This window comes from Zingiber officinale, chromosome 2B, assembly GCF_018446385.1.
Source record: "Zingiber officinale cultivar Zhangliang chromosome 2B, Zo_v1.1, whole genome shotgun sequence".
Lineage (NCBI taxonomy): Eukaryota > Viridiplantae > Streptophyta > Magnoliopsida > Zingiberales > Zingiberaceae > Zingiber > Zingiber officinale.
The window spans coordinates 122,540,673-122,553,275 of record NC_055989.1 but is presented as its reverse complement, the minus strand read 5'-3'; the positions used below and the strand labels follow the sequence as shown (position 1 = coordinate 122,553,275).

At 37.3% G+C, this 12,603-nt stretch overlaps 1 protein-coding gene across 1 annotated transcript in view; it reads left to right on the top strand.

Moving 5' to 3' along the window:
• Window positions 1-12,603, top strand: part of LOC122046972 (exocyst complex component EXO70A1-like) — a 55,964-nt gene that overhangs the window by 25,743 nt on the left and 17,618 nt on the right. Inside the window, exons 7-8 of the mRNA XM_042607959.1 lie at window positions 11,518-11,718; window positions 11,795-11,940. Coding sequence (XP_042463893.1) covers window positions 11,518-11,718; window positions 11,795-11,930 — 337 coding nt within the window. The 3' untranslated portion in view covers window positions 11,931-11,940. The remainder of the gene's footprint in view (window positions 1-11,517; window positions 11,719-11,794; window positions 11,941-12,603) is intronic.

The following is a 12,603-nucleotide window of genomic DNA, read 5'->3' as shown; positions in this document are numbered from 1 at the left end:
ACAAGCTCCGGACCTTATTAGATCATAGACTCTATTTGATCATCGCCTTTTGCGAGATCTTTCCGTATCTTGGAGTGCTTCGTCATGTAATGGGGATCGGTTCGTATTGCGGATCAGTCGAAGATTCTCCAACATGAATCTCAGTGCCTCACAACCCTCCCACTACGACGAGCCATTCTGTGGTGTGTATCATGTGTGACACGTGTTGCGTCTCTTGTGGTACTTCGTCTTGTCTTGTTGGTCTTGAAGTGAGCATGTCCTCTAAGTTCTTAAAATGACTTTACTTCTTGGGCTTGTGATCCATTATATAGTCTTCTTCTAAAAACGGGCTAACAATGACCTTCCGGTCTTTGGGACTATAAAATAAACCACCTTTCGTTCCTTTGGGATATCCTACAAACACGCGAACTTCCGCGAGATTCTAACTTATCGATCCGGTTTCAAGACACGTGTTGGGACTAAATCAGAGTAGCGCCTGATCGTTTGATGGTATGGGACAAGAAAGAGAGCTCATTTGAGTAAGAAGCAAGCAAGCGATATCTTCTTTGTTTCGTATCCCCAAAAATTGGTAATTCGAATAACTCATCATCGATCTAACCATCTCCATAAGAGTCCTATTCCTTCGTTCGCTACACCGTTCTGTTGGGGTGTTCGGTGCAAATGGGATTGAATCGACCTCGATAAGTAATTCCTAAACTCTCTAAGAGGTATTCGCCACCACGATCGGATCGTAGTGTCTTGATACTTTTACTGTCGCTTCTCCACATCGACCTTGTATTCTTTGAACTTGTCAAAGCGTTCGGACTTGCGGCGCGTTAGGTAAATGTATCCATATCTTGAATAATACATGAAAGAGACAAAATATTGAAAACCTCCTCTTGCACGGACAGACGTACCACACAAATCGAGTGAACCAACTCTAACACTTTGGCTCTATACCCCTTGGCCTTAGCGACCTCTTGGTCATTTTACCTTCTAGCAAGATTCACAAGTTGGAAAATTTTCCAACTCTAATGAACTCAAAGTCCATCGCTATAAGCCTCTGAATCTACTTAAATTAATATGACCAAGTCTTAGATGCCAAAGATATGCTTGGTTCGTTTCGAAGGTTCTTTTCTTATTAGAATTAGAAGATGAGTGATAAATTTCCATGTTTTGCTTTGTGGAAGAAATTGGATTTAAAATATACAAATGCAGCAGAACAGATAATCACTTTATTTCTTTTAATAACTACATCATTCGAAAGAAACCGAATATCCATCTAAAAGCAGTTTAGCGAAATTAAATTCTTTCTAAAAGCAGGTACATAAAGACAATTTCTTAAACCAAATTTCTATTTCTACTAAAAACAAGTAGCGTCTCCCATCGCCGCCTTAGTAGCATTGCCCGTATGAGCGGTAATCTCCCTTGAGATAGTCGTCGGGTTTCGGAACCCTAGGAATTGCAGACGTGATCATGGCTCAGATCTACACACGGTCTGGTAGATAACGCTAAACATGTTTCAACAACTAGAGTATGAGATATACCTTTGTTTTGGTTCTTACGAGGCAGTCGCCCAATGTCTGCACCTGCAGATGAAGCACTGCCCTTCTTCATTCGCTTTAAATCCGTACTCGAGATTTATTCACTTTCTTTCTTGAACCAACTGCTTTCTTCTTCTTTCCTTCGGTTTAGAAGTAGAACCATTTTTAACGAAATAACCCTTCGGCTGCTTGAAGTTCTGTCAGTAGTTCCCCAATGAATAAATCCTTTTATTCATATTATAGTTCAGGCGAAACAAAACTTAGGTAGGGTTTGGAGGATCATATCGATCTGGGTTTCCATCAATTTCTCCTCGAGGATCATATTTGATTCGGATAAGCCGTCATCTTTGGATATGATCCTTAGGGAGTACCCTCTTGCGTGGTGGTGTCATTATCTTTCTCATGGCTGCTTGAAGCCCATCTAGATACGAAGAGTTCCTTGAGATTGTTATGATATCATAGTTGTTGGTAAATCTTGATGTTGCAATACATTTGACATTGAAGCCAAAATGTAACACCGCGCCGTCTCATCTGTTTTACCCATTTCATGATATTGATCTCCTCTTGGGTAGATTCACCAATGAGTGCGTCGAGGACTCTATATTACGGTCAAATTTATAGCTTTCAAAGAAGAACAATGTCCAGGTTTCTTTTCCAATCATGTAGTTAGGTCCAGTAAGTCTATTTCATGATGGACGGTGGGTTGAAAGACATCCTAGAATCACAAATAACTTTGGTCGAACTCTAAATTTAGAATAATATTGATTCCTCAAACAATACTATTTTAAATTAACCAACACCTTAAAACACGTGAATTTTGTATGTCGCGTTAGTGTGGATATACAAATTCAACATTTGTAAAGAAGGGTTTAAACCCATTAATTTTATTATCTTGTCAACCTAACTTTTGTGAATAAAATTAATAGTTGTATTATTGGTCACAAATAATAGCGGTGACTCCGTTGGGGAGGATACTATTAGATGGTGTACACCATTACTTGACACTAAGTCCATTAATAAGATTATGCCCCTTGGTTGGGAAGATCACACGCTCTTAATTAACTTCCATAGTCATCCAAAATGGAAGTCTGCTCAGTGATCCGCAAACAAGTTCATCCATGAGGAAGGCACTTAGCCAACGCTTGACTTGTTTGCATCACTTACAAACCAAGATAATGGAGACCCGGGATTTACTTAAAAATCCTCTCCCACTTAGTTATTTATAAATGAGGAATTTTAACTATGCTAGCCTCTTAAACTTGTAAACTAACACGCACATTACAGATATAAAAGCAATAAATAGAAAATCTAATTTTCAACTATTATGGCTTTTATCTTTAATCATCTCCAGGTGTGTTATCATCCGAAAATTCTTGCCGTATGGCCACCGCCATCGGGTCTAACTGTCGCGTCCATCTTGCTCTAGTTCCACTGCGCCTGGTCCTTGAAGGTTCCACGCTGCAAGATTCGATCCGCGACATTAAATAAATTTACATTTTGATCCTATATTCCATAAAAGGAAGTATATGTATCTAGATCAAAATAAAATCCTAATAAAACTAAATACGACTCTCGTATTTTAATACAATCGTCGCACATATAAATTGCCCTTGGCGTAGTCCAAGGGTCGATCACACATAATTAACTAAAAGCCATAATAGTTGGATCCTGCGTCCACAAAGTTAACATCCTACTATTATCACGCCTAAATTATGTACATGTGTATAATTAAACTAAATACCAAATACACAGAGGCAAACCCAGCTCGATGCAATTGTTGGTTAAAACTTATAGGTTCCATGCAAAAATTTTGCGAAGGTGCGAACCTTTTCCTAGCTATCGTGTGTTCTTTTAAATTAAATTTTGGATCGCTGCGGAACTTAACACGGTTTGATCCAAAACTTAATCTATTGTTCTTTTAGGTTTGACTTGGATCTCTGAACTTAACACGTTCGACCCAAGTCACCTTAAGTTATTAATTCCATTAAATATTAATTTCCATAAAAGGTTCCCAGTACTGACGTGGCGAGACACATGGCCTTCTTGGATATGGGAGCAACCACCACCGACTAGACAAAACCTTTTATGGAAAACTAATATTTAATTTCCTAAAATAACTTTAGGTTAACCGAAAAGAACAATCAAATCACAAGGAAAAGAAAAACAAAAGAACTTCGAAAAACATATTGAAATTCTAGAGCGTAAGCCTCTTGTATTTGGTATTATTTCCATAAATAACTAGCGTGATGCGGAAATAAAATTTACTAGTTATACCTTGTAGAAAAACCTCTTGATCTTCTACCGTATTCCTCTTCTAACCTCGGACGTTGTGTGGGCAACGATCTTCCGAGACGAGAAACCACCAATCACCTTCTTCTCCTCCTAGCTAGGTTCGGCCAACAAAGAGGAAGCTTCACCAAGGAAGAAAAACAAAATACTAACCAAGCTCCAAGAGCTAGCTTTTCTCCTTCTTCTTCTTCTCCGAGTAGTGTCAAGCCACCACAAGAGCTCGATAGAAGGGTAGGGTTCGGCCACCACAAGAGGAAGAGGGAGAGAGGGGCCGGCCACACCAAGGAGCAAAGAGGAGAGGAATAATAGATGTTGTATCTTGTGAAGGCACCCTCACCCCTTCTTTATCCTTGGCAAATTAGGAAATTTAATTCTGATAAATTTTCCTTAATTTCCTTAGCATGAAATTGAGAGAAATAAAATAAAATTTCCCAATTAATTTCAAGTGGTCGGCACGTCGTTGGAAAACAAAGAGGACAAGTTTTAATCAACAATTAAAACTTCTAATTTGTTTCGGAAATTTTAAAAATAAAATTTCTCTTTAAAATCTCTTCGTGGTTGATAAAGGAAATTTCTATAATTTTAATTTTATCAGCATGTGAATAATTTTAAAGAAAAATAAAACATCTCTCCAATCTGAATAAGGAAAGAGATCTAATCTCTTTCTTTAATCTTTAATAGATCTTTTCTGAGAGATATTTTAATTTTAATTCTCTTTAAAATATATCTTCCACATAATAATAAAATTAAAATTAAATTTCTTTTTAATTTATTTCCCTACTAGCTGGGTTGCTAGGGCGGCCACCTGATATCTAAGTAGCCACTAGTTTTCCCAAGCTAGCTTCCCGATGGGTGGGTATAGAAGGTGGGTATAGGTGGGTATAGAACTCTATAAATAAGGCTACGATAGGGAGAGAGGAGGAATTGGTTTTGGTCTCCGATAAAATTAAGCATCCCGTGTTCGCCCGAACTCAACTTAATTTTATCATGATAATTCATTCCACTAGAGAACGTTGAACTACAGCACCGATCCCAAATTACATTTTGGGCTCCTTCTTATTATGAGTGTGTTAGTCTCCGTGTTTAAGATATCGAATGTCCCTTAATTAAGTGAGTTCTTGACAACTCGTTTAATTAATGTCTAAATCCAAGAGTAGTACCACTCGACCTTATCGTCATGTCGGACTAAGGGTCACTTTGTGGTATGTGACAATCCTTATGAGCTCCTCTTGGGGACATTATCGACCTAGTATCTCTAGGACACAGTTTCCTTCTATAATCAACAACACACACTATAAGTGATACCATTTCCCAACTTATCGGGTTTATTGATTCATCGAACTAAATCTCACCCATTGATAAATTAAAGAAATAAATATCAAACATATGTGCTTGTTATTATATTAGGATTAAGACCACACACTTCCATAATAACTGAGGTCTTTGTTCCTTTATAAAATCAGTATAAAAGAAACGACCTCTAATGGTCCTACTCAATACACTCTGAGTGTACTAGTGTAATTATATAGTCAAGATAAACTAATACCTAATTACACTACGACCCTCTAATGGTTTGTTCCTTTCCATTTTAGTCGTGAGCTACTGTTTATAATTTATAAGGTACTGATAACATCATCTTACGTATGTGACACCACTATGTTATCTACAATATAAATTAAATGAACAACTACAAACAAATGTAGACAATTTGACCAAATGTGATTCTTTATTCATAATGAATGTTTACAAAGCTTAGGCTTTCAGTATACACTCCAACAGTTAACTGGTGTTAAAGGTCATTAAGATTGATGACCTATGAGTATCCAATTAAATTTGTCTTTAATATGTAAGTCACTCCTTTTCACCTAAGGATTGAAATCTTGTATATTTTCAGTCGAGGCAGAATTTATCATTCCACCTACAGATAAAACATGGCATAATGTTTTCATAGGCATTTCATAGTTGTATTGCTCATGTTGACCGATATCACTTAATGCCAAAACATTGTGGTGTTGGTTTGTGAGGAGGGGGGATGTTGATCCATGTGGTACAAGTTTACGCAGTGGAAGAAGAGAAGCATCCGTGATATGTGTGTTAAGTTGTGAGGAAAAACGACAAAAGATGGTGATAATGTAATTCATCATTTTGTAGGCATAAGAGGAGTCTTAGTGCGAGGGCTCACTTGGAGCATCACAAAAGTGAAGCGGGTGAAGTTATAGTTGAATGGTTGGAATTAATTAATATAATGTTAATCAAATTTATATGGCTCAGTCCAATTAATAAATGTTAATGTGTTGTAGGGTTGAGTATAGTTATCACGGAATTAAGTGATAAATATAAATAAAGGTAAATTATTAGTAATGATAAGATTAAATATCAATTAATTTTATGATTTTATTTTATACTGATAATATAGGCGTGACTAGGATAATAGAATTCTATTTCTACTAGTTATTATAAGTTATATTATTTTTATTTTAAATAAAAAAATATAATCTTGATTATGTTATAACTTTATACTAATACCTATTAACTTTCCATAGAGGTTACTAATAATTATGGTCGCTTGGATTTAATTGACATATTATTGTTTTATTATTAATCAGCATGGTGAAATAACAATTTGAGAGAAAATTAATAGATACTTTCTAGTGATGTAGATAAAATAATATATTTATCAAAGATCATAACTTATTAGCGTACTTATAATCAAGATTCAAAATTTCAAGCAGTGTTGGAAGGGTACTTTTTTTCATATCGTGTCGACATTTAGATCTATGGTACTAGTGGAAAATTAGAGGTGGAAAGAGAAAGGAGATAAATAAAAAGTTCTTAGTTCTAACTTTGTTTTTATTTGAAATGGTACATTTGGGCATTTTCTTGTATGAAGATAAGCTAATTTAAATAAATTTTATCTTGTTTTATCATTGCTAACTAAGCTTTCTTTAGTCTTCCTCTTCCTCGTTTAATGTGGTATTTGTCATAGTTTCACATCATGAGTATTTATTGATCAGTACATATCCATATCATCTTAAATGTGTCTCCTAAAATTATCTCACAATAAGTACAACTATTTTTTCTTTAATGTTCTCATTTTTTATCTTGTCCATCCCCATTTGTCTGCACATCCACCTAAACATTCTCACCCATGCGACTCTCATCTTTTCCTCATGTACTCGAGTCTGAATATTCAACTATATATAATGTAGCAGGTCTAATTATCATTTTGTAAAGTTTTCTTTTAAGTTTTAGAGATTTTTTACGATCACAAAGAATACCTAGCCCTCTCCTCCATTTCAATCATCCTACTTATTTTATGTAGTGTTTTATGTAAGATATCTCTCCACCCCTCTATCCTTTTACAAAAATGATCTTAAATATTTAAAGCTCTCAATTATGGACAATTCGTAAAAAAATTCACTTCTAATGTTTTCCGCCAAGATTTGAATTTAGCATTTATTCCTTAATGTGTCTAAAAAAAATAGCCCGGTGCACGAAGCTCCCGTTATACAGGGTTTTGGGGAAGGATTCCTTGTACGAGCCTTACCTTCTTTTTATAAGAGGCTGTTTCCAAGATTCGAACTCGCGACCTTTTGGTCACAAAGCAACAACTATATCATTACGCCGAGGCTCCCCTTCTTATAAAAGGGCAGTCCGGCGCACGAAGCTCCCGCCATACGGGAACCCGGGAAGGATCCATTATACGTAACCTTACCTTGCTTTTTACAAGAGGTTATTTCTAGGATTCCTTAACATGTCTCATCTACCAAAATAATATTATATGCAAACAACATGATGGCAAAGGCGAATACGCTCGCCTCCAACGCCTTCGCCAACCCGTCCCAGGGCCAACAACACGGAGGAGGTAAATCACGGGCGACTACTAGCCTTTGGAATACTGACTAGCACATATGGGAGACATTTACTTCGGCTTTGCTGAGATTCGAACCCCAGACCTCATGATGGCAATACCTCATGCGCTAGCCACTAGACCCATCCGAGGGGACTCTTGGATGTATCGAGTGAGTTCATTCATGATTAATGTAAAAAGATAGGACTTAGAGATGATCATTAATTTAATTCTATCTTTATGGGAAACATTTCAGTTAATTCATCTAGAGTCTTCACATAAGCTATAAAAATAATATTTTTATTTAAATTCAGTTAAATTTACCTTTTAGCATGCCAAGAGTTGGGTGTTGACTTTAAATGATGCTCATTTAATATGATGGACACAATGACATAACTAACATTGCCTATGCAGAATAGTATTAAGGTTTGGTAATTTATTGGAATGATACATTTTGAATTTTTGTTTGTTTCGCCCGATATGATATGAGATTTCAAACTATGCTTTTAATTATATGATTTATTGTTGTTTTACTAAGTTATAATTATTTTCTTTTAATTAGCCTTGAATCGGTTAATATTCCCTTGAATATAATACCAATATTTTGTATCTTTATAAGCTATTTTAATTAATAGGTTTGGAAAATTGCATCAATATCCCTTGCAAATATGATTGCATATTTGCCATTTTAAAATTTATTTTTACATGATTTAGAACTTGAAAATAACAAAATACTGAATATGCTGATACTCGACCTGGTGAGTGCTGGTAAAATGCTGTTGCTACTGTAAATCTCATTGATTTATGGAATTTGATATTGAAACCATGATGTATAGTAGCTGATGTAGTAATCTTCTGTCCCCGGGGTCATGGTGTCGCGGTAAGACATCAAGGTTGTCATCCAGGCACCCGCGGTTCGAATCCTAGCTACGACGTATTTGCAGGAATTTTTCCTCCAAATGGGGAGCGTAACCAAAGGATGCTGGGCTTCTTAACTCGCGTGCACTTCCCGATTTACCCTGATGGCTGGTGGGAAACTTTCGTGGGGCCGGACCGGACCGGTCATCCCCAGGGATAGTGAATGAGGCTAATTGGTATTATTATTTTTTTGATGTAGTAACCTTCAGCTATAATTGACAGCCCTAAAAGAACATGTCCTCTATCATCAGTTGAGGAGATATATTATCTTTATGGAGCCACCTTCTAGTCCCTCTAGATAGGATATTCTCTAGATAGGACATTGTCACTGTCCCCTCGGGGCGGTGCGGTAGTTAAGGCATGGGGTGTAGTGACATTAGGCCATGAGATCAAAACTTGGCGTGTCCGAGTATGCCTTCCCCCATGCCTTGGTTACTGCACTAATGGTTAGAAGTCACCCGTGATTTACCTCCTCTATGTTGGCCTAGGGATGGATTGACGAGGGCACCGGGGGCAAGCGAATCGACTTTTTTTGCCACATTAGATAGGACATTGTCGTCTTGTCAGTTTAGCTCCCATTAGGTGAAAAGAAATTGTTCCTGATTGACGATTTGGGTATATTGCCCATGACAGACTTGAGATATGAGGATCATGACAACTAATTGTGGTGCAACCTTAGTGCTCCACCCACCATAATCCTTCATCATAACATTCTAAGTGATGTAACCATGTCCTGATCAATGGAGTTGACTTAGCGCTGACTGAAAAATAAAATATTATTGATAAGGAAGAGATGAGTAATGTAGAGTACAATATGAGATAGGATAAGGAGAAAGAGTATAGAGATGATGAATCAGGAAATGAGGAAATGGAGTTAGAGATTTGGATATTTGAGATGGAGATTATTTTTGGGTAGGATAGTTAAAAAAAGAAAGAAAGTATTTTTTAATTATTTTAATAAAGGATTAAAAAGCCCCTTCTAGTTTGTTTTTTAAATAAAAAATATGGGTATTTTGGGGAACATAGATAGAAAAGACAATGGGCTAAGGAGTATGCCAGCCTAGCTAGGTCTTGGGTGATCTAGACTTGCGCCAAGTAGTAGTTTACCGTCCCAACCTATTTGAAACCTCTAGGACTAACTGCTGTGAGGCTAAGCATTTTGGGAAAACCCTCCATATAATGACATTCCGTCTTTTCTTTGTTTGAAGAGGAGCTTACAGTTCGTCGCTTTTTAGAAGATTATGAGAATATGCAACGGAAAACAAACAACCTCAACATGCTAACACAGTAGTTTTTACTTGGTTTGGAGCTGTCGACGACTCCTACTTCAAGGTTCGCACTCGCTGAGTACTTTCGTTGGGCAATCACTATAATCACGAAACAATTACAGAATTTAAGTACAATTACAGGAATTAAATTATACCAATAATACAACTTTGAAAACTTTAGCGCATGTTGTTGGTGCAGCTTTTAGGTATCCCGGAGACCTTTTTGGAGCAGCGGGTGAGTACAAAAGTTGTAGCAATTGATGTTCTGAAGTTGTTGGTCGAAGCCTCCTTTTATAGCCTCGTTCGGGCGTCTGGAGCCCCTCCTGGGCGCCTGGATTGTGCTGATGTGGCAAGCCCTCGTCGAAACATCATTCTCGAAGTTTATCCACCTCCGAGCGCCTGGACCCGGGGGTCTGGACCGTTGACGTGGACCGGGCAATCACTGTGCTCCACCACACCTCGAAGATAAACTTTCCCTTGTCTAGGCGCCTAGAGCAACTCTGGGCGCCCGGACCGCCCGAGTGCCTGACTAGGCACTTGCCTGGGCGCTCCTCGTCAAAACTGGTTCGAGCGTTCGGATCAACTCCAAGCACCCGGAGTCCTAGTGCCCGGATCCGGGCGCTTGGACAACTCTTTCTCGTCTTTCTTTTTCCTATAAAAAAAGAGTTAATCTAGGCAACCATAAGATGTTTATCCTGTAAGATAAAGTTAGTACATTAAGAATATGATCAATTTATGATTTAGATCCTGTCTTACTAAGACCAGGATCTAGTCATGGTCTCAGCTTAGACTTCCCAAATAGCTCTAAGTTGGGTCGCGCTTATAGTCCTACCGGGACTCATCCTCATTGGATCTCTCTCCTCCAGTGACTTACCTCACTTACCATTTACAAACTTCCTTGATGTCAGGTCCCTTGACCTACTAGGACCAACCAATCTGGACTTTAGCCAGTTGTCAACCCAACTGGACTTCCTCTTGCCAGATCTCAACCAATCTGGACTTCTTGCCGGTTATCAACCTAGTTGGACTTTCTGCCTAGTGTTTTGGTCCTCTAGACCTATCAAGTCCTGCACACTTGGTAAAAGGTTGGATAAACAACACATCTAATTTTAACCTATTTGTCATACATCAAAATCTGATTATCAATGCAACTTGCACCAACAGAAACTACAATAAGTGCACTATTCAGGTGGTTATTAGAGATTTTGATCAAGACAGTGAAGTGTTATTTCATGTTAACACAAGAAAGCATCTAAGACCAATATTTTCTTGGTCTAGTGTTAAGCAAGCTAGATGTGAAGGGCTTTCTGTTTGATGTCAAGTATTCAAATCCATATAACACCATTATTAGGATGGGTTTAATTTTGTTGCTTGTGTCACCAAAAAATAGAAACCATATAGTTTTTATGTGGTATATATGTAGGCAAAAGTTAGATAGTTGGCCTGCTTGCTTGCCGACTGGCTTGCATCATAGGCACTAAACTAATTCATGCACAGAATTGGTAAAAATACAACTCACGAGGATAGATCAACAACAAATTCTGAAATTGGTGGATTTGTTTTCTAAAATGCATTTTAGTATGTATCCCTGATTCATGGATACATGACATTATGTTTTTCCCTCCTCACTTTCTTCTGTCTGTCTGAACTTCTAACTGCATTTGTACAGCTATCAGGCGACACTCAAGCAACTTTTTCAGGAGTTTGGACCAGGAGATGGGGCAAGCTCTCAGCTGGCGTCTATAACTATGCGAATTATGCAAGCTCTTCAGAGGAATTTGGATGTGAAATCCAAGATGTACAAAGATACTGCTTTGCAGTATTTATTTCTTATGAATAACATCCATTACATTGTTAAATCTGCACGGAGGTATGTTTTTTTTATGATTTTATGAGATGCATGATAATTCAGGTTTTCTGATTTTTTTAATTATTTTTTTAATTAGGTCAGAAGCAAAAGACTTATTGGGTGATGATTGGATCCAGAGACATCGTAGGATTGTACAACAGAATGCAAATCAATATCGAAGGGTTGCTTGGTCAAAGGTTTGTTCTTATAAGTTGTATAATATTGAACATTGAAGAGGGGTAGGCTTAGTTTTATCATAGACAAGATAAGATTCCTAGTAAACTACTTGATAGTTCTCAAGTTAGTGATTCATATGTATATTCTACATAACTAAATGACACATCCAACATGGTTTGAAATATGGTACTGTACCGGGTGAAACGATGGAACGTATTGTTATGGTAAATCATCAAAACTCGATACCACTCAGCACCAAGGTTTGAAATCTCGAGTTGTGATGTAGTTTCGGTCTTTGACCGAAAAGATATTATTTCAGTATCATGTCGACACTCCAATGTATGATGTTGGTGACAGATTGAAGGTTGAAGGAGGAAGAAGATAAAATAAAGGAAGAAGATATTATCTGTGCTAAGTGGTATTGAATTTTGATAATTTATCAGAATGATATATTTTGTCCATTTCGCACAGTATGATACAAGGTGTAAAACCATGTTCAACAGAGACAATGCCTCATTCCTATGTTTAATCTATTTTCTTCTTCAACTCCAATCCATTACTGGCACCATGCATTAAAACATCGACACAATATTGGCCATATCGTTCGGTCAAAGATTGAATTTCGACACAGCTCAAGATTTTGAATCTTGTACTATATTGCTACATGAATATTCATATATTTCTGTTCACAATTTATAAGCTTCCTTGTTGTTGGCTTGAGCCTGAATT